This window comes from Salmo salar, chromosome ssa11 (assembly GCF_905237065.1).
Source record: "Salmo salar chromosome ssa11, Ssal_v3.1, whole genome shotgun sequence".
Classification (NCBI taxonomy): Eukaryota; Metazoa; Chordata; class Actinopteri; order Salmoniformes; family Salmonidae; genus Salmo; species Salmo salar.
The window spans coordinates 41752562-41775871 of NC_059452.1; the positions used below are offsets into that span (position 1 = coordinate 41752562).

Genomic DNA, 23310 nt, shown 5'->3' on the forward strand with positions numbered 1-23310 from the left:
AGACAGAGAGACAAAGTGAGAGAGAGAGAGACAGACAGACAGAGACAAAGAGACAGAGAGAAAGATAGAGAGAGAGAGACAGACAAAGAGAGAGACAAAGTGAGAGAGAGAGAGAGAGAGAGAGAGAGAGAGACAGAGAGACAGACATAGAGAGAGAGAGACAGAGAGAGAGACAGACAGACAGAGAGAGACAGAGAGAGACAGAGAGAGAGAGAGAGAGAGACAGACAGAGAGAGACAGAGAGAGACAGACAGAGACAGAGAGAGACAGACAGAGAGAGACAGAGAGAGAGAGAGAGAGAGACAGACAGAGAGAGACAGAGAGAGACAGACAGAGACAGACAGAGAGAGACAGAGAGAGACAGACAGACAGACAGACAGACAGACAGACAGACAGACAGACAGACAGACAGACAGACAGACAGACAGACAGACAGAGAGAGGGGGTATGGCTCCATTAAACCAATGTGTTACAGGGGACATCAGGGGAAGTGGCTGGGCTTAATTGTCTGCTTGACACACTTTGCCTGGCCTTACGTGTGTGTGTCTTAGGCAACAGCGCACAGCTAAGACAATGAATATCTATCCAGTCGGTCAGGATAAAGATCTCACCCGGGGCTGGCGGTGAAACAGGAAGTGAGCAGCAGCTTTCAGAGGAAATCAATGACCAGCCACTCAGTAGCAGGGACATGACGTGTCTTCTCCAACAGGACCAGACACTAACAGGGACATGATGTGTCTTCTATAACAGGACCAGACACTAACAGGGACATGATGTGTCTTCTATAACAGGACCAGACACTAACAGGGACATGATGTGTCTTCTATAACAGGACCAGACACTAACAGGGACATGATGTGTCTTCTATAACAGGACCAGACACTAACAGGGACATGATGTGTCTTCTATAACAGGACCAGACACTAACAGGGACATGATGTGTCTTCTATAACAGGACCAGACACTAACAGGGACATGATGTGTCTTCTCCAACAGGACCAGACACTAACAGGGACATGATGTGTCTTCTATAACAGGACCAGACACTAACAGGGACATGATGTGTCTTCTATAACAGGACCAGACACTAACAGGACATGTGTCTTCTCCAACAGGATCTAACAGGGTGCAGGCCTAGACCCTGAGGACAGCGCCTAGTGGGAACACGTGTGTATTAGTTCAGATGGGGGAGAAATACAATACCTGTCCATTCGTCAAAATCTTCTTTAGCTCTGCGGATGACTTCTTTAGACTGGAACTGAATAATGACAACATCTGGATTCAGTCAAAAGACACAGGCTATAGAGCAAAGGTGTAATGTAGTTTGCAGTACCAGTCAAAAGTCTGGACACACCTACTCATTCAAAGGTTTTTCTTTATTTTTACTATTTTCTACATTGTAGAACAATAGTGAAGACATCAACACTATGAAATAACACATGGAATCATGTAGTAACCAAAATAAAGGGTTGAAATTAATTTTAGATTCTTCATAGCCACCCTTTGCCTTTACGACAGCTTTGCACACTCTTGGCATTCTCTCAGCCAGCTTCACCTGGAATGCTTTTCCAACATTCTTGAAGGAGTTCCCACATATGCTGAGCACTTGTTGGCTGCTTTTCTTTCACTCTGCAGTCCAACTCATCCCAAACCATCTCAATTGGGTTGAGGTCGGGTGATTGTGGAGGCCAGGTCATCTGATGCAGCACTCCAAAACTATCCTTCTTGGTCAAATAGCCCTTACACAGCCTGGAGGTGTGTTGGGTCATTGTCCTGTTGAAAAACAAATGATAGTCTAAGCGCACACTAAGCGCAAACCAGATGGGATGGCGAATCGCTGCAGAATGCTGTGGTAGCCATGCTGGTTAAGTGTGCCTTAAATTCTATCACTGACAGTGCCACCAGCAAAAGAACACCCACACCATCACACCTCCTCCTCCATGCTTCACGGGGGAACCACACATGCAGAGATCATCCGTTCACCTACTCTGCATCTCACAAAGACACGGCTGTTGGAAACAAAAATCTCAAATTTGGACTCGTCAGACCAAAGGACAGATTTCCACCGGTCTAATGTCCATTGCTCGTGTTTCTTGGCCCAAGCAAGTCTCTTCTTCTTATTGGCATCCTTTAGTAGTTGTTTCTTTGCAGCAATTCGACCATGAAGGCCTGATTCACGCAGTCTCCTCTGAACAGTTGATGTTGAGATGTGTCTGTTACTTGAACTCTGTGAAGCATTGATTTGGGCTGAAATTTCTGAGACTGGTAACTAATGAACTTATCCTCTGCAGCAGAGTTAACTCTGGGTCTTCCTTTCCTGTGGCGGTCCTCACCAGAGCCAGTTTCATCATAGCGCTTGATAGTTTTTGTGATTGCAATTGAAGAAACTTTCAAAGTTCTTGAAATTTTCCAGATTGACTGACCTTCATGCCTTAAAGTAATGATGGACTGTCATTTCTCTTTGCTTATTTGAGCTGTTTTTGCCATAATATGTACTTGGTCTTTTACAAAATAGGGCTACCTTCTGTATACCACCCCTACCTTGTCACAACACAACTGAAAGAAATTCCTGAAAGAAATTCCACAAATGAACTTAACAAGGCACACCTGTTAATTGAGATGCATTCCAGGTGACTACCTCATGGAGCTGGTTGAGAGAATGCCAAGAATGTGCAAAGCCGTCATTAAGGCAAAGGGTGGCTACTTTGAAGAATCTAAAATATATTTTGATTTGTTTAACAAATAATTCCATATGTGTTATTTCATAGTGTTGATATCTTCACTATTATTCTACAATGTAGAAAATAGTACAAGTAAAGAAAACCTTTGAATGAATAGTTGTGTCCAAACTTTTGACTGGTACTGTACATAGATACCAAGATATTCAAATACACTCTATATCTGAGAAGCACAATCATATATCCATCCACCAACCCACTCATCTATCCATCCACCCACCCATCCAGAAATTCACCCATATTTATCCATCCATCCACCCACCGGCATTTACATACACTCCCCCATCCATCCATCCCTCCTCCATCCACCCCCAGGCAGTTGGGCCTTAACCCTCCAGACTCCTCACCTATTGTTGGGCATAGAGCCAACGGCGGCGGGGGAACAGTCATTGGGCCTCGTGTTCACCTGCGGCCAAAAAGAGACAGAGACAATAAGTTGGCAAGGCCAACAGCCAGCCAGGCAGGCAGCAAGCACACAGGCCTTCTAATGAACCCATTGACTGACTCAACACAACACACTCTCTCTCGCTCTCTTTTTCTCTCAGTTCAAACTGAGGGTTAATTTACTTTTGTTAGAGAGAAAGAGAGAGAGCGGGAGAGAGAGAGTATGAGAGAGAAAGATAGAGGAGAGAGGACGAGGGAGACAGAAAAATAGAGAACGAGGGAGACGGGGAGAGAGAGAGAGAATAGAGAGAACGAGGGAGACGGCGATATAGAGGAGAGAGAACGAGGGAGACGGGGAGAGAGATAGAGGAGAGAGAACGAAGGAGACGGGGAGAGAGAGAGATAGAGGAGAGAGAACGAGGGAGACAGGGAGAGAGATAGAGGAGAGAGAACAAGGGAGACGGAGAGAGAGAGATAGAGGAGAGAGAACGAAGGAGACGGGGAGAGAGAGAGATAGAGGAGAGAGAACGAGGGAGACGGGGAGAGAGATAGAGGAGAGAGAACGAAGGAGACGGGGAGAGAGAGAGATAGAGGAGAGAGAACGAGGGAGACGGGGAGAGAGATAGAGGAGAGAGAACAAGGGAGACGGAGAGAGAGAATGAGGGAGACAGGGAGAGAGAGATAGAGGAGAGAGAACGAGGGAGACAGGGAGAGAGAACGAGGGAGACAGGGAGAGAGGGAGACGGGGAGAGAACGAGGAAGACGGAGAGAGAGAGATAGAGGAGAGAGAACGAGGGAGACAGGGAGAGAGAGATAGAGAGAGAACGAAGGAGACGGAGAGAGAGAGATAGAGGAGAGAGAACGAGGGAGACGGGGAGAGAGATAGATAGAGGAGAGAGAACGAGGGAGACGGGGAGAGAGATAGAGGAGAGAGAACAAGGGAGACGGAGAGAGAGAACGAGGGAGACAGGGAGAGAGAGATAGAGGAGAGAGAACGAGGGAGACAGGGAGAGAGGGAGACGGGGAGAGAACGAGGAAGACGGAGAGAGAGAGATAGAGGAGAGAGAATGAGGGAGACAGGGAGAGAGATAGAGGAGAGAGAACGAGGGAGACGGAGATATAGAGGAGAGAGAACGAGGGAGACGGGGAGAGAGATAGAGGAGAGAGAACGAAGGAGACGGGGAGAGAGAGAGATAGAGGAGAGAGAACGAGGGAGACGGGGAGAGAGATAGAGGAGAGAGAACAAGGGAGAAGGAGAGAGAGAACGAGGGAGACAGGGAGAGAGAGATAGAGGAGAGAGAACGAGGGAGACAGGGAGAGAGGGAGACGGGGAGAGAACGAGGAAGACGGAGAGAGAGAGATAGAGGAGAGAGAACGAGGGAGACAGGGAGAGAGAGATAGAGGAGAGAGAACGAAGGAGACGGAGAGAGAGAGATAGAGGAGAGAGAACGAGGGAGACGGGGAGAGAGATAGAGGAGAGAGAACAAGGGAGACGGAGAGAGAGAACGAGGGAGACAGGGAGAGAGAGATAGAGGAGAGAGAACGAGGGAGACAGGGAGAGAGGGAGACGGGGAGAGAACGAGGAAGACGGAGAGAGAGAGATAGAGGAGAGAGAACGAGGGAGACAGGGAGAGAGAGATAGAGGAGAGAGAACGAGGGAGACGGAGATATAGAGGAGAGAGAACGAGGGAGACGGGGAGAGAGAGATAGAGGAGAGAGAACGAGGGAGACGGGGAGAGAGAGATAGAGGAGAGAGAATGAAGGAGACGGAGAGAGAGAGGAGAGAGAACGAGGGAGACAGGGAGAGAGAGATAGAGGAGAGAGAACGAAGGAGACGGAGAGAGAGAGATAGAGGAGAGAGAACGAGGGAGACGGGGAGAGAGAGAGATAGAGGAGAGAGAACGAGGGAGACAGGGAGAGAGATAGAGGAGAGAGAACAAGGGAGACGGAGAGAGAGAACGAGGGAGACAGGGAGAGAGAGATAGAGGAGAGAGAACGAGGGAGACAGGGAGAGAGATAGAGGAGAGAGAACGAGGGAGACGGAGATATAGAGGAGAGAGAACGAAGGAGACGGAGAGAGAGAGATAGAGGAGAGAGAACGAGGGAGACAGGGAGAGAGAGAGAGATAGAGGAGAGAGAACGAGGGAGACAGGGAGAGAGAGAGATAGAGGAGAGAGAACGAGGGAGACAGGGAGAGAGATAGAGGAGAGAGAACAAGGGAGACGGAGAGAGAGAACGAGGGAGACAGGGAGAGAGAGAGAGAGAGGAGAGAGAACAAGGGAGACAGGGAGAGAGATAGAGGAGAGAGAACAAGGGAGACGGAGAGAGAGAACGAGGGAGACAGGGAGAGAGAGATAGAGGAGAGAGAACGAGGGAGACTGGGAGAGAGGGAGACGGTGAGAGAACGAGGAAGACGGAGAGAGAGAGATAGAGGAGAGAGAACGAGGGAGACAGGGAGAGAGATAGAGGAGAGAGAACGAGGGAGATGGAGATATAGAGGAGAGAGAACGAGGGAGACGGGGAGAGAGAAAGATAGAGGAGAGAGAACAAGGGAGGCAGGGAGAGAGAGAGAGAGAGAGAGGAGAGAGAACAAGGGAGACAGGGAGAGAGATAAAGAGAACGAGGGAGACCGGGAGAGAGAGAGGAGAGAGAACAAGGGAGACAGGGAGAGAGAGAGGAGAGAGAACAAGGGAGATAGGGAGAGAGAGAGGAGAGAGAACAAGGGAGACGGAGAGAGAGGAGAGAGAACAAGGGAGACAGGGAGAGAGAGAGGAGAGAGAACGAGGGAGACAGGGAGAGAGAGAGGAGAGAGAACGAGGGAGACAGGGAGAGAGAGAGAGAGATAGAGGAGAGAGAACGAGGGAGACAGGGAGAGAGAGAGATAGAGGAGAGAGAACGAGGGAGACAGGGAGAGAGAGAGATAGAGGAGAGAGAACGAGGGAGACCGGAAGAGAGAGAGAGATAGAGGAGAGAGAACGAGGGAGACAGGGAGAGAGAGAGATAGAGGAGAGAGAACGAGGGAGACCGGGAGAGAGAGAGATAGAGGAGAGAGAGAGAAGAGAGGAAGAGAGAGGGTGGCAGTGTGTGTAGTGGTGGTACAGAAATGAACATAATGACGACTATGGGAGGAGCATGGATGAAAAAAGGGATTGAAAGATTCACATTAGGGGGAAAAGTACCATCTCTCTAGGACATTCTTTCCAGCTCTGCATGGGTATGGTAGGGTTTTTACACAGAAGACCCAGCACACCCGGATTCAACCCAGGTTGAACAAAAGAGAAACAAGAGGGAAAACGGGGTGGTCGTTCTAAAAATAACTTGTTTAATTGAGGTCCACAGGTCACCGTGTTTGGTCCACTAAGGCAGGGATTCTCCCTTTAATTAGTGCCCAGAGAAGACCTGATTTAAATGTTCCTCCTCATTTTCTAAAGCCAATTCATTTGAGATGAAATATTATCAAAGGGTTTCAACATCATCTAGGGAGAAACAAACATTTGACCTTAAAAGAGATTCCCCATCAAAACATTGTCAACAGGAACCCTTGTCATATGTGTTAAATAAAATAAAGGTATGGTGATTTCAGCATTTCCAGGGAAGCCCAGCCCTACGATTAAAACACAACGCAATGTAGTCTCATTAGAATGGAACATGGATTTAACAATGACCTAGAGACAGGGTTGTCAGCTTGGTTAACCCATTTAAGACATTGTAATTAGCAGAAAGGTTTCAATAGCTAACATATGAGCAGAACATGGAGATGGAGTGTCTGGGGTGTTTCTGAATGGGGGTTCTGGGTAATGACCATTTCATGGTCGGGTGTAAAAGCCTTTCCTCCGTGGTGCTGCTTGACTTGACTTGGTCTAACCCTGCTCATCTTCAACATCCAATCAGATGTGTGAAAATTGAGGGGACCATGATGCTTTGGGGGGCAGCTTAGAATATAATACCCTGCTCTTAGCCGCCCATCAGAGTAACCAAATGAGTACTGGGAGCTGAGGAAGGAGAGAGAGAGAGAGAGAGAGAGAGAGAGAGAGAGAGAGAGACAGAGAGAGAGACAGAAAGAGACAGAGAGAGAGAGACACAGAGAGAGAGAGAAAGAGAAAGAGAGAGAAAGAGAGAGAGAGAAAGAGAGAGGAGAGAGAGAGAGAGAGAGAGAGAGAGAGAGAGAGAGAGAGAGAGAGAGAGGAATACAGCCACACATCTACATATATAAATACAAAGCGGAGAGAGGGTGTGTGTGTGTGTGTGAGAGAGAGAAAGAGAACCTTGACTTCAATTGACATTTCAATAAGTGGAACACAGCGTTACCAATCCATTTCGCCCCAACTTTTCTCCTGAAACAATTATTGAGATGGGTACCTTCAGGCCATGTATGTTCCGGATCCCTGGAGTCTTGCCGGCTGAAACAGTAATTGACTAAATTTTAGAACACATCACAGGGCCATTTACAAATGGTGCTGAAAAGGAATCGTTTAAAAAGGCGAAATGAGGGTGAATCTGAAATTAGCTGTGCAGAAAAATGATTGAGATGTGGCTCTGGAGACCGGGAGAGAGAGGGGAATTAGGAAAACTGTTTTTTTTCAGGCTCTGTTTATAAATGGGTTGCTGCTTGGCTGGAGGTGTGGAGGACTAGTAACAGACATTTGTAGTTATGCTCCGTTTCAGTTACACATATGCGGCTTGATGGTGAAGTGAAGCAACACTTGTACTATATGAATACATGGGCTGTGGGGAAGTATGTTCAAACAGTCTTTTCCAAGACAAATAGGTTCTATTTATACACTGTACATAAACATACTCCAAGTATTCAATAGAGCAGAGGTATTCAAGCCTGCTGGCTTTCTGTTCTACCTGCTGATTAACTACACACCCACCTAGTGAACCAGGTCTAAATCAGTCCTTGATTACAGGGGAACAATGAAAACATGCAGTGGAACTGGTGTTGAGGTCAGAGCTGAGTTTGAGGACAATAGAGCATTGTGTAATATCCTAACTCTTATCAACTGTGAACAAGACCACAGTGACAAGCAAGGAAAAACTCAGTGTTTCATTGGTGAAACAGAACACACATGAACAACTCTTTCTTTCTTAGTTGTGAAAACATTTAGAAAACGTAGAAAATCACAAATGGAACATCAAATGAATTAGAGCTTTAGTGAGTTTTAGAGACGAAGCCACTGCACATTTTCCTCAACACAATACCATTAAAGTCTATGTTAAAGGCTCTGTCAATTTTGATTGATTGTTTTTGCAGTGGCTGTGTTGATTCTTTCCACTCATGGGCACCCACAGTTCTCTAGTCCTCTACCCAGCACCCAGCCACTCTCTCCCCAGCACCCAGTCTCCCTCTCTCGCCCCAGTCTCCCTCTCTCGCCCCAGCACCCAGTCTCTCTCTCGCCCCAGCACCCAGTCTCTCTCTCACCCCGGCACCCAGTCTCTCTCTCACCCCAGAACCCAGTCTATCTCTCGCCCCAGCACCTAGTCTCTCTCTCGCCCCAGAACCCAGTCTCTCTCTCACCCCAGAACCCAGTCTCTCTCTCACCCCAGAACCCAGTCTCTCTCTCACCCCGGCACCCAGTCTCTCTCTCACCCCGGCACCCAGTCTCTCTCTCACCCCAGAACCCAGTCTATCTCTCGCCCCAGCACCCAGTCTCTCTCTCGCCCCAGAACCCAGTCTCTCTCTCACCCCAGCACCCAGTCTCTCTCTCGCCCCAGCACCCAGTCTCTCTCTCGCCCCAGAACCCAGTCTCTATCTCGCCCCAGAACCCAGTCTCTATCTCTCCCCAGAACCCAGTCTCTATCTCACCCCAGAAGCCAGTCTCGCTCTCACCCCAGAACCCAGTCTCTATCTCACCCCAGAAGCCAGTCTCTATCTCGCCCCAGAACCCAGTCTCTCTCTCGCCCCAGAACCCAGTCTCTCTACACAGCCAACATCCCTCCCCATCAATGAACTGTGATCTCGTCACAGAGCTTAGAAAACTAAGTTTGTAGTGCTCAGAACACAGACACAACATACCTCGAGGAAATATCTGGAGAGGCTCAGGCAGTAGGCCATTCATCCGCTGCTCCTTCACATTATTGCAGTACTGAGGAGAGAAAGGAAGAGATACCCAATAATCATCAGTGAGGAAGAGGAGGATAGAGAACGTAAATCCTTTTTAACCAAATGTTTTATCAACACCAGGGTGGTGAGAAGAGCATAGTCTACAACAAACACATGCTGTGTTGACAGCTGCTGCAGGTACAGTCTAGTGCCCTGTGGGCTAGTTCAGGAACGGCTGTAGCATCAACCTTCTCCTCTCCAGGTCATCAGCTCACCGTACAGTCAGTTAGACCCTGTTGGGATCTCTCACACACACACACACACACACACACACACACACACACACACACACACACACACACACACACACACACACACACACACACACACACACACACACACACACACACACACACACACCTTGGAGACTCCTGCCAAAGCAACATTGCAATTCATGTTTCAGTTAACTAAACCATCTGTTAAAAAATGTGCATGTGAGTGTGTGTTTAACCCCACCCCCTTCTTTGGAGGTTTGAGACCTTTGTAAATGTCAATAGAGGCCTTGTCCCTGACAATCAGGCCCATAAGGCCTTGTCCCTGACAATCAGGCCCATAAGGCCTTGTCCCTGACAATCAGGCCCATACGGCCTTGTCCCTGACAATCAGGCCCATAAGCACAGACGCAGATGGATAATTGCAGGGGGTGGCTAGAAATGTGTGTGACAGATTAAGGCTCAGTTTTTCCATGAGTCAGTCAGTGTATAAAAACCTAACAAACTCTGATGTTTATACATTTCCTTTCTAGTATAGATGTGCATATCACTGTAGATATTTAAATGTAGATGGGCAGGGCCAGCTTGGAATCAGAATGGATCTGAACGGCTCCCCAAGAGGCACAGCTGTTATTAAAAGGCCTATTTATCACTGTCAGCCTCTCCTCAGGTCCCATCCCTCCACTTGCCCTCCGGTGTTGTCACTAGGCTGAACAGGAACAATAGGACTAACACAGCAACATGCTCTCTCTCTCTCTCACACACTTTCACACACACCTTTAATTTTCCACTCTGCTACCCTATTGATTAAGACCGCAACAATTACCACCTAATCTTTTAAAAGGTGTATTAAAAGACATTCCCCTTTGTTGGCCAATAACTAAACAGCGTCGGATCACAAATACCATCGCTCAGCCTAGGGGGACAGGGGAGAGAGAGAAGAGAGAGGGGAGAGAGAAGAGAGAGAGGAGAGAGAGAGAGGAGAGAGAGAGGGGAGAGAGCGCAGGCCCAGGCTGCAGGAAGCTCATCATCATTAGCAGACGAGGAGGGGGAACAAGAGAGCACGGGATGCAATTAGGGCTGCTACCTCCGGGGGCATATGATAGGAGGAGGGGAATGAGGTCACGTGGTAGACGAGCTGACACGGGTCAGGCTTTAACTTTCACAACGGCGGCTCCAAGCCATTCAAGGTGCCGAGCAATGATTAGAGTTGCCTGGAAGACTGGCTTGTCTCACAGGACTCGCATACCAAAGGATGTGTTTTTTTATTTATTTTTTGTCTGGCTTTCAAAATAAAAGTCCTTAGAGAGTCATACACAGAAGATGGTTTAAGATTGACATGATGCTAATTAATTGATAGGTGCATATCAAATTCAAGGGTAGGGCTGGCACAATTACCGTATAATTGTGTAACCGACGGTTATGGGTGAAGACCGTCATAACCATTTGAAGAACAGCTGACTGAAGACGGGACGGCCAGGCTTTGGTGTGGTTGAGTCCGTTCCTGTGGTAACATGGACTTTTAACAATGTGATGGAACTTTGTTGCTCCTTGATTTTGTAGCGAACAAGTCTTGGGTTGCCTAGACAACAATCCTCTCCCTGCAGCAGCAGCAGCACACATAGAAATATAATAAATAGAACAGGCTTGGAACCTCTAACTCTGGCAATTTGACTGGTAAACTCATGAGTACACTGGCGATGGCTGGTATTATGACGCAATAATTGCCATGGTAATGTAGAATGTTAATTTAAATGATGTTAACTGATGTGGCTCATACAATAGAAGGTATTATTTCAGTTAAGTTGAATCAACAAATCACAGCACATATTGATGGACACACTTCCTGCTTTGCTCCTCAAAATGGCACCTGGCCCACATTATGCCATTATTGACTTGATGCCTGTTCTATTAATGATATATCTATGGCAGCACACAGGAGCTGAGGAAAGGAGAAAATGTGTGTTTTTTGCTATGAGACCAATTACAGCCATCTAGAGTTCCATGACCGTCACAGCCCTGTTAAAGTGTTTTAGATGATTTGTTTGGCCTTTTAAATGACAATTATATGAGATGAAATGGATTAAATGGTAGTTCATCACTCCTACTCTGAAACAGTGTTGAGGATAGGTACCTAATGAATTTCCCCCCCTTACGCACCTAATACATTGGCCTCTGTTAATTCATATTCATTTTGCACAATGGCTATCCAGTCATCTGGAATTAACGACAGCCAGGCAGAATGCACCTGGGTCTCTACGGAGGCCAAACGGCCATAGCAGCCAACCAAAGAAGCCCATATGCTTGAATATGAATACAAATGGATTGCTGAAATGCATAACCCTTGCATAAGACGCCCGGGAAGCTTGCCTCGCATATATTATATACCTGTATTACAATTTTTCCTGGCAATCAGCAGCTTTTCGCCAGACACGCTCGTCCCGAGAGGAGCAGAAAGCCATTATAGGGGGCCCGAATTCCTTTACCGAGAGATTGGAGATTTGTTGTGCAGCATCTGAAAATATGTGGACGAAGCAATGTGTTTTTGTGTCAGTGGCGGTGGGGAATGTTGTGTCGTATGAAAGCAAATATTTGAGTGAGTTTGGAGATGTGAAACATAGAAGTGGAGCAGGTAAGGTGGGATTCAGCCAATAACACACACCAACCAGGCGATAGAGCTAATCTGTGTGATTATGTTCCTGCTGAGATGAAATTAGCTCTTTCATTGATGAACAGCCACTATGATAGAGAACTATTGAAAGCCACTTGTGTTAAGGGCGAAAACACCAATTCATCGCATTTCACAAAGATTTACTGCATCTCAAGAGTAAATGTATCACATAACTTGACAAAAGAAGTAAAACCACTTGATTTCTTCATGATATATCTCATTCACTTCCCTCAGTGATGAGCCTCATCTTTGCAGTCTGTCTGCTAGTGTCATTGTAGCGCTCAAAGTCAACTGCCAGACTTATGGTGAATTCAAATGATCCATAATGGCTGAATCAGTCAGGGTCAAACGTCTCCAATAAAACTCTATTAACTTCCCACCTCTGCTAGCGTCCATCTTAAACCATGTGTACACTTGGCGAGGTTTAAGTGCCCAAACGGTCCACACAAATAGCTCATCCTGCCACACCAATATTTCTGCTCAACTTCCTCCTCAAACACAAACTACCTTGCACCGGCTCTATGCACACTCAAGACTCTACCAACACATACTACACTGACACCCACACACACACACACACACTTACTTTCAGGTAGGCTGCTGCTACTCTGTTTATTATTACCCACATGTAGATACTGTATTACCTAAACTACCTGGTACCCCTCCACATTGACTCAGTACGGGTACTCCTTATAGCCTCATTATTACCTAAACTACCTGGTACCCCTGCACATGGACTCAGTACTGGTACTCCTTATATATAGCCTCATTATTGTTTTAATTCTGCTTCCTTTATTTGTCCTCCTTTTTAACTCTACACTGTTGAGAATGGTCTCATAAGTAAGCATTTCATTGTAAAAAGTCTATACCTGTTGTATTCGGCGCATTTGACCAATACAACTTCATTTGGTTTGATTTGAGTGGGAGAAAATAGTAAAAAAAGTATCCCCTGAGGGTGAGGGACTTGTATATCAATCAAGGCAAGGTCAATATGTTTCCCGTCGTCCCTCTCACTACAGCTCGACACCACTACAGCTGTCTAGGCCACTCTGCCCGTTCAATCAGCTTCACACTAGCACCAGCAAACCCTGGGATAGCCAATGATACCCAATGACAACAAAGCATCCAAGACGAAGGAGTAATAAAGGCGCTGAAACAGAGGGAATTCAGCCTGTGGCTACAGCGCCATCATTGTAAGCTGATGGGGGGTAAAAGACATCCCCAGATGAAGAGTAGATTTTGACAAATATTCTCCGCCCAGGGGGGCCTGCTTTTTAATGAGGCGAAACTTTAAGTACTGAATAATAAATAATAAAAATGGATAGTTCATTTAGCTTTTCAGTGTACCTCGTGAAGAAGCCCATTACAAGTCATTACTCTTAATGTCCGTGATGTGAACAGTAACTATGAAGGAAGATGGTAACATCACGCGGGGGAGGGGGAAGCTGGTGGGGGGACTTGAAAAGTAAATCAACAAGACAAAAAAACAGGAGAGATGTGTTCCAAACACAAGTATAGCCTCTATTCAACAGATAGGTTTCTATAGTCTACATAACACATTTGAGTGTACTGTTACTTCATCAACATGAAGGCATAGATGTATAGGGTACATACGTCCATGAGGCATTTTAAATGGGTATACAAAGCCTCACTTCTCTCTCCATTTGAGCTCAAACTCTGAAGTAAAACGTGTTGACATGTCTAATTCCCTTCATAACCTTGGTGAAGTCAATAACATATCTTTATTTTTTTATTGTTGTCACTCTTTTGCCTAAACCCGGTCCAATGCAGAGGACTGAAGGTTGGCGGCACTTGCCAAAAAGGTCACATGTTACCATGACTACACCGATTGGCACATCAGACAGGTGCGATTCCACGTTAGCGGGAGTGGAAAATATTTTTGTTATGTTCTGGTAATTCTCACATAGGAACTTCATTAGGAGGAAGGATGTTTGATATGTTTTTTTTACATTTTGTGTTTAATAAGAAAATCATGATGAAAGTGGCCATTGTATAGACCTATACATGCTTCCTGTAAGACCTCAGGATCTATGAACCGTACATGTTGGTGGCTTTATACTCCATATAGTGTGCTCTAACAAATGTCCCCATTCGGAAATAAAAATGGCCACATTCATTTATTTAAAATGTAAATCTCAAAAGTGCCCTTTTTGATTTTGCCGAAATATTTATATTATTTTATGTTGAATAAATGTGCATAAGAATGAGGATATACTCCATATGTTAAAGCAGACTATAAGGAGTGTAACATGTATGGTTCATGGATCATAAGGTCTTACAGGGGGATTGTAAAGGTTTAAAAAGGGTTTACAACGGCCACATTCATCAGGATTTTCTCAAACGTGGCACAAATGTAAAAAAAATAAATTAAAACACGTCAGACATCCTTCCTCCCAACGAAGTTTCTATGTAAGAATTGCTAGAACAATCCTAGATAGTAAAAATATGTTCTGCTCCTGCTGGGGTGGAATCGCCCACATACAGTGCTTTGTTGTAGGAGACAGAAAGGCAGAAATATGTAGAGTTACTTGTCATCTTTACCAGTCTGCTTAGCAATGAGCACACTGTGGCCCTGGGTGAAAAGATATGCCGTAATAGATTTTTAATAGCTTCCCCCCTTCAACAAAAAACACTCAATAGCGGAGTGAAAAAGAAGGTTATAATTGCTGCCTCAATGGTATACCGGGGTCAGTAATTATATTTACTTTATTCCATTTTTAACAATTCTTCAACAGGAGATCATTTATTTTCCAAATGCAGTGTTATTTTCAATCTTTGGCCATAGAAACACTCATTCAACACAAAGGCTGTCATCTCAATCAAAAACACCCACACCAGAAAATAGACTTTTTAGGGGGTTTCATTTGCATTTTTATTTGTCAATGTAACTTTAATTAGTCTATATCATATCATGTTACTGTTCATTTGTATTTTTTTAAAGGATGTGAAAGGAAACGTAATTACAAGTTGGGACCTCTGTAAATACCAGAAGAACTCAGCTCACCTCTGCAACGTCCACAAGGTTCACCCCTAAAATGTAAACGGTTACACCAACTTTTGTTATTAATGTTGATGTGTCATAAACAATTACTGTCTTACTTGTGTACGTTACTTCTGAACGTTACTTGTGAACGCTACTTGTGAACGCTACTTCTGAACGTTACTTGTGTACTGGACCAAAAACTAAAATGCAGGAGAAAACACTTCAATGATTTGTCCTTCTTGATTATAACACTTGGCACAAGGAAAACCCACACCTAGACTAAACATCCCCTTAGTCAGGTAAACTGTTGTTATAGGAGTGTAGTCAGGTAAACTGTTGTTACAGGAGTGTAGTCAGGTAAACTGTTGTTACGGCAGTGTAGTCAGGTAAACTGTTGTTACGGCAGTGTAGTCAGGTAAACTGTTGTTACGGCAGTGTAGTCAGGTAAACTGTTGTTACGGAAGTGTAGTCAGGTAAACTGTTGTTACGGCAGTGTAGTCAGGTAAACTGTTGTTACGGCAGTGTAGTCAGGTAAACTGTTGTTACGGCAGTGTAGTCAGGTAACTGTTGTTACGGCAGTGTAGTCAGGTAAACTGTTGTTACGGCAGTGTAGTCAGGGCTCTAACTCCTCTAGCTCCACAATGAAATAGGGTGCAGGCCAGGCAGCAGGCTGTTAGCCAGCCTGCTAGTTTAGTGGACTCTGCCACTAGCACAGTCAGTGTAGTCAGCTCAGCTTTCCCCATTGAGACCGTGTCTGTGCCTCGATCTAGGTTGGGCAAAATTAAAGATGGCGGTGTTCGCTTTAGCAATCTCACTAGTATAAAGACCTCCTCCATTCCTGCCATTATTGAAAGAGATTGTGATACCTCACATCTCAAAATTGGGTTACTTAATGTTAGATCCCTCACTTCCAAGGCAGTTATAGTCAATGAACTAATCACTGATCATAATCTTGATGTGATTGGCCTGACTGAAACATGGCTTAAGCCTGATGAATTTACTGTGTTAAATGAGGCCTCACCCCCTGGTTACACTAGTGACCATACCCCCCGTGCATCCGGCAAAGGCGGAGGTGTTGCTAACATTTATGATAGCAAATTTAAATTTACAAAAAAAAAACAATGACGTTTTCGTCTTTTGAGCTTCTAGTCATGAAATCTATGCAGCCTACTCAATCACTTTTTATAGCTACTGTTTACAGGCCTCCTGGGCCATATGCAGTGTTCCTCACTGAGTTCCCTGAATTCCTATCAGATCTTGTAGTCATAGCAGATAATATTCAAATTTTTGGTGACTTTAACATTCACATGGAAAAGTCCACAGACCCACTCCAAAAGGCTTTCGGAGCCATCATCGACTCAGTGGGTTTTGTCCAACATGTCTCTGGACCTACTCACTGCCACAGTCATACTCTGGACCTAGTTTTGTCCCATGGAATAAATGTTGTGGATCTTAATGTTTTTCCTCATAATCCTGGATTATCGGACCACCATTTTATTGCGTTTGCAACAAATAATCTGCTCAGACCCCAACCAAGGAGCATTAAAAGTCGTGCTATAAATTCTCAGACAACCCAAAGATTCCTTGATGCCCTTCCAGACTCCCTCTGCCTACCCAAGGATGTCAGAGGACAAAAATCAGTTAACCACCTAACCGAGGAACTCAATTTAACCTTGCGCAATACCCTAGATGCAGTGGCACCCCTAAAAACTAAAAACATCTGTCATAAGAAACTAGCTCCCTGGTATACAGAAAATACACGAGCTCTGAAGCAAGCTTCCAGAAAATTGGAACGGAAATGGCGCCACACCAAACTGGAAGTCTTCCCACTAGCTTGGAAAGACAGTACCGTGCAGTATCGAAGAGCCCTCACTGCTGCTCGATCATCCTATTTTTCCAACTTAATTGAGGAAAATAAGAACAATCCGAAATTTCTTTTTGATACTGTCGCAAAGCTAACTAAAAAGCAGCATTCGCAAATGGAGGATGGCTTTTACTTCAGCAGTAATAAATTTATGAACTTCTTTGAGGAAAAGATCATGATCATTAGAAAGCAAATTACGGCCTCCTCTTTAAATCTGCATTGTACTGAGTCTGCACAACTCTGCCAGGACCTAGGATCAAGGGAGATACTAAAGTGTTTTAGTACTATATCTCTTGACACAATGATGAAAATAATCATGGCCTCTAAACCCTCAAGCAGCATACTGGACCCTATTCCAACTAAACTACTGAAAGAGCTGCTTCCTGTGCTTGGCCCTCCTATGTTGAACATAATAAACGGCTCTCTATCCACCGGATGTGTACCAAGCTCACTAAAAGTGGCAGTAATAAAGCCTCTCTTGAAAAAGCCGAATCTTGACCCAGAAATTATAAAAAACTATCGGCCTATATCGAATCTTCCATTCCTCTCAAAAATTTTAGAAAAAGCTGTTGCGCAGCAACTCACTGCCTTCCTGAAGACAAACAATGTATACGAAACGCTTCAGTCTGGTTTTAGACCCCATCATAGCACTGAGACTGCACTTGTGAAGGTGGTAAATGACCTTTTAATGACGTCAGACCGAGGCTCTGCAACTGTCCTTCTGCTTCTAGATCTTAGTACCGCTTTTGATACCATCGATCACCACATTCTTTTGGAGAGATTGGAAACCCAAATTGGTCTACATGGACAAGTTCTGGCCTGGTTTAGATCTTATCTGTCGGAAAGATATCAGTTTGTCTCTGTGAATGGTTTGTCCTCTGACAAATCAATTGTATATTTCGGTGTTCCTCAAGGTTCCGTTTTAGGACCACTATTGTTTTCACTATATATTTTACCTCTTGGGGATGTCATTCGAAAACATAATGTTAAATTTCACTGCTATGCGGACGACACACAGCTGTACATTTCAATGAAACACGGTGAAGCCCCAAAATTGCCCTCGCTAGAAGCCTGTGTTTCAGACATAAAGAAGTGGATGGCTGCAAACTTTCTACTTTTAAACTCGGACAAAAACAGAGATGCTTGTTCTAGGTCCCAAGAAACAAAGAGATCTTCTGTTGAATCTGACAATTAATCTGGATGGTTGTACAGTCGTCTCAAATAAAACTGTGAAGGACCTCGGCGTTACTCTGGACCCTGATCTCTCTTTTGAAGAACATATCAAGACTGTTTCAAGGACAGCTTTTTACCATCTACGTAACATTGCAAAAATCTGAAACTTTCTGTCCAAAAATTATGCTGTAAAATTAATCCATGCTTTTGTTACTTCTAGGCTGGACTACTGCAATGCTCTACTTTCCGGCTACCCGGATAAAGCACTAAATAAACTTCAGTTAGTGCTAAATACGGCTGCTAGAATCCTGACTAGAACCAAAAAATTTGATCATATTACTCCAGTGCTAGCCTCCCTACACTGGCTTCCTGTTAAGGCAAGGGCTGATTTCAAGGTTTTACTGCTAACCTACAAAGTATTACATGGGCTTGCTCCTACCTATCTTTCCGATTTGGTCCTGCCGTACATACCTACACGTACGCTACGGTCACAAGACGCAGGCCTCCTAATTGTCCCTAGAATTTCTAAGCAAACGGCTGGAGGTAGGGCTTTCTCCTATAGAGCTCCATTTTTATGGAATGGTCTGCCTACCAATGTGAGAGACGCAGACTCAGTCTCAACCTTTAAGTCTTTACTGAAGACATATCTCTTCAGTGGGTCCTATGATTAAGTATAGTCCGGCCCAGGAGTGTGAAGGTGAACGGAAAGGCTGGAGCAACGAACTGCCCTTGCTGTCTCTGCCTTGCCGGTTCCCCTCTTTCCACTGGGATTCTCTGCCTCTAACCCTTTTACAGGGGCTGAGTCACTGGCTTACTGGTGTTCTTCCATGCCGTCCATGGGAGGGGTGCGTCACTTGAGTGGGTTGAGTCACTGACGTGGTCTTCCTGTCTGGGTTGGCGCCCCCCCTTTGGTTGTGCCATGGCGGAGATCGTTGTGGGCTATACTCGGCCTTGTCTTAGGACGGTAAGTTGGTGGTTGGAGACATCCCTCTAGTGGTGTGGGGGCTGTGCTTTGGCAAAGTGGGTGGGGTTATATCCTGCCTGTTTGGCCCTGTCCGGGGGTATCATCGGATGGGGCCACAGTGTCTTCTGATCCCTCCTGTCTCAGCCTCCAGTATTTATGCTGCAGTAGTTTATGTGTCGGGGGGCTAGGGTCAGTCTATTACATCTGGAGTATTTCTCTTGTCTTATCCGGTGTCCTGTGTGAATTTAAATATGCTCTCTCTAATTCTCTCTTTCTTTCTTTCTCTCGGAGGACCTGAGCCCTAGGACCATGCCTCAGGACTACCTGGCATGATGACTCCTTGCTGTCCCCAGTCCACCTGGCCGTGCTGCTGCTCCAGTTTCAACTGTTCTGCCTGCGGCTATGGAACCCTGACCTGTTCACCGGACGTGCTTGTTGCACCCTCGACAACTACTATGATTATTATTATTTGACCATGCTGGTCATTTATGAACATTTTAACATCTTGACCATGTTCTGTTATAATATCCACCCGGCACAGCCAGAAGAGGACTGGCCACCCCTCATAGCCTGGTTCCTCTCTAGGTTTCTTCCTAGGTTTTTGGCCTTTCTAGGGAGTTTTTCCTAGGGAGTTTTTCCTAGCCACCGTGCTTCTTTCACATGCATTGCTTGCTGTTTGGGGTTTTAGGCTGGGATTCTGTACAGCCCTTTGAGATATCAGCTGATGTACGAAGGGCTATATAAATACATTTGATTTGATTTGATTTAGTCAGGTAAACTGTTGTTACAGCAGTGTAGTCAGGTAAACTGTTGTTATAGGAGTGTAGTCAGGTAAACGGTTGTTATAGGAGTGTAGTCAGGTAAACGGTTGTTATAGGAGTGTAGTCAGGTAAACGGTTGTTATAGGAGTGTAGTCAGGTAAACGGTTGTTATAGGAGTGTAGTCAGGTAAACGGTTGTTATATGACTGTAGTCAGGTAAACGGTTGTTATATGACTGTAGTCAGGTAAACGGTTGTTATATGACTGTAGTCAGGTAAACGGATGTTATATGACTGTAGTCAGGTAAACGGTTGTTATAGGAGTGTAGTCAGGTAAACTGTTGTTATAGGACTCTCGTCAGGTAAACTGGGGGTATGGGAGTCAAGTCAGGTAAACTGTGGTTAAAAGAGTCTAGTCAGGTAAACTGTTGTTATGGGAGTCTAGTCAGGTAAACTGTTGTTATAGGAGTCTAGTCAGGTAAACTGTTGTTATTGGAGTCTAGTCAGGTAAACTGTTGTTATAGGAGTCTAGTCAGGTAAACTGTTGTTACGGCAGTGTAGTCAGGTAAACTGTTGTTACGGAAGTGTAGTCAGGTAAACTGTTGTTACGGCAGTGTAGTCAGGTAAACTGTTGTTACGGCAGTGTAGTCAGGTAAACTGTTGTTACGGCAGTGTAGTCAGGTAAACTGTTGTTACGGAAGTGTAGTCAGGTAAACTGTTGTTACGGCAGTGTAGTCAGGTAAACTGTTGTTATAGGAGTGTAGTCAGGTAAACTGTTGTTACGGCAGTGTAGTCAGGTAAACTGTTGTTATAGGAGTCTAGTCAGGTAAACTGTTGTTACGGCAGTGTAGTCAGGTAAACTGTTGTTACGGAAGTGTAGTCAGGTAAACTGTTGTTACGGCAGTGTAGTCAGGTAAACTGTTGTTACGGCAGTGTAGTCAGGTAAACTGTTGTTATAGGAGTGTAGTTAGGTAAACGGTTGTTATAGGAGTGTAGTTAGGTAAACTGTTGTTATAGGAGTGTAGTCAGGTAAACGGTTGTTATATGACTGTAGTCAGGTAAACGGTTGTTATAGGAGTCTAGTCAGGTAAACTGTTGTTACGGCAGTGTAGTCAGGTAAACTGTTGTTACGGCAGTGTAGTCAGGTAAACTGTTGTTACGGCAATGTAGTCAGGTAAACTGTTGTTACGGCAGTGTAGTCAGGTAAACTGTTGTTACGGCAGTGTAGTCAGGTAAACTGTTGTTACGGCAGTGTAGTCAGGTAAACTGTTGTTACGGAAGTGTAGTCAGGTAAACTGTTGTTATAGGAGTGTAGTCAGGTAAACTGTTGTTATGGGAGTGTAGTCAGATAAATTGTGGTTATGGCAGTGTAGTCAGGTAAACTGTTATTATTGCAGTGTAGTCAGGTAAACTGTTGTTATAGGAGTGTAGTCAGATAAACTGTGGTTATGGCAGTGTAGTCAGATAAACTGTGGTTATGGCAGTGTAGTCAAGTAAACTGTTATTATTGCAGTGTAGTCAGGTAAACTGTTGTTATAGGAGTGTAGTCAGGTAAACTGTTGTTATAGGACTCTCGTCAGGTAAACTGGGGTTATGGGAGTCAAGTCAGGTAAACTGTGGTTAAAGGAGTCTAGTCATGTAAACTGTTATAGGAGTCTTGTCAGGTAAACTGTTGTTATAGGAGTCTAGTCAGGTAAACTGTTGTTATAGGAGTCTAGTCAGGTAAACTGTTGTTACGCAGTGTAGTCAGGTAAACGGTTGTTACGGCAGTGTAGTCAGGTAGACTGTTGTTACGGCAGTGTAGTCAGGTAAACTGTTGTTACGGCAGTGTAGTCAGGTAAACTGTTGTTACGGCAGTGTAGTCAGGTAAACTGTTGTTACGGAAGTGTAGTCAGGTAAACTGTTGTTACGGCAGTGAAGTCAGGTAAACTGTTGTTACGGCAGTGTAGTCAGGTAAACTGTTGTTACGGCAGTGTAGTCAGGTAAACTGTTGTTATAGGAGTGTAGTCAGGTAAACTGTTGTTATAGGAGTGTAGTCAGGTGAACGGTTGTTATATGACTGTAGTCAGGTAAACGGTTGTTATAGGAGTGTAGTCAGATAAACTGTGGTTATGGCAGTGTAGTCAGGTAAACTGTTATTATTGCAGTGTAGTCAGGTAAACTGTTGTTATAGGAGTGTAGTCAGGTAAACTGTTGTTATAGGAGTGTAGTCAGGTAAACTGTTGTTATAGGACTCTCGTCAGGTAAACTGGGGGTATGGGAGTCTAGTCAGGTAAACTGTGGTTAAAGGAGTCTAGTCAGGTAAACTGTTGTTATGGGAGTGTAGTCAGGTAAACTGTTGTTATAAGAGTGTAGTCAGGTAAACTGTTCTTATAGGAGTGTAGTCAGGTAAACTGTTGTTACAGGAGTCTAGTTATGTAAACTGTTATTATAGGAGTGTAGTTATGTAAACTGTTGTTATAGGAGTGTAGTTATGTAAACTGTTGTTATAGGAGTGTAGTCAGGTAAACTGTTGTTATAGGAGTGTAGTCAGGTAAACAGTTGCTATAGGAGTGTAGTCAGGTAAACTGTTGTTACGGCAGTGTAGTCAGGTAAACTGTTGTTACGGCAGTGTAGTCAGGTAAACTGTTGTTACGGCAGTGTAGTCAGGTAAACTGTTGTTACGGCAGTGTAGTCAGGTAAACTGTTGTTACGGCAGTGTAGTCAGGTAAACTGTTTTTATAGGAGTGTAGTCAGGTAAACGGTTGTTATATGACTGTAGTCAGGTAAACTGCTGTTATAGGAGTGTAGTCAGATAAACTGTGGTTATTGCAGTGTAGTCAGGTAAACTGTTATTATTGCAGTGTAGTCAGGTAAACTGTTATTATTGCACTGTAGTCAGGTAAACTGTTGTTATAGGAGTCTCGTCAGGTAAACTGGGGGTATGGGAGTCTAGTCAGGTAAACTATGGTTAAAGGAGTCTAGTCAGGTAAACTGTTGTTATGGGAGTGTAGTCAGGTAAACTGTTCTTATAGGAGTGTAGTCAGGTAAACTGTTCTTATAGGAGTGTAGACAGGTAAACTGTTGTTACAGGAGTCTAGTTATGTAAACTGTTATTATAGGAGTGTAGTTATGTAAACTGTTGTTATCGGAGTGTAGTTATGTAAACTGTTGTTATAGGAGTGTAGTCAGCTAAACTGTTGTTATAGGAGTGTAGTCAGGTAAACTGTTGTTATGGGAGTGTAGTCAGCTAAACTGTTGTTATAGGAGTGTAGTCAGGTAAACTGTTGTTATAGGAGTGTAGTCAGGTAAACTGTTGTTATAGGAGTGTAGTCAGGTACACTGTTGTTATAGGGGTCTAGTCAGGTACACTGTTGTTATAGGGGTCTAGTCAGGTAAACTGTTGTTATATGAGTCTAGTCAGGTAAACTGTTGTTATATGAGTCTAGTCAGGTAAAC

The 23310-nt window shown here is 44.6% G+C and overlaps 1 protein-coding gene across 3 annotated transcripts in view; it reads right to left on the minus strand.

Moving 5' to 3' along the window:
- The window catches only part of LOC106593578 (dual specificity mitogen-activated protein kinase kinase 5), a 99174-nt gene that overhangs the window by 71545 nt on the left and 4319 nt on the right, over nt 1-23310 (minus strand). For all 3 annotated transcript variants that reach the window (XR_006757579.1, XM_045689585.1, XM_045689584.1), the window contains 4 exons: nt 9139-9208; nt 7482-7522; nt 3086-3144; nt 1204-1258 (listed from right to left, as the gene is read on the minus strand). Coding sequence is in view for 2 of the 3 variants with exons in the window: in XM_045689585.1 (XP_045545541.1) it covers nt 1204-1258; nt 3086-3144; nt 7482-7522; nt 9139-9208 (225 nt within the window). In the remaining variant the exon portion in view is untranslated. The remainder of the gene's footprint in view (nt 1-1203; nt 1259-3085; nt 3145-7481; nt 7523-9138; nt 9209-23310) is intronic.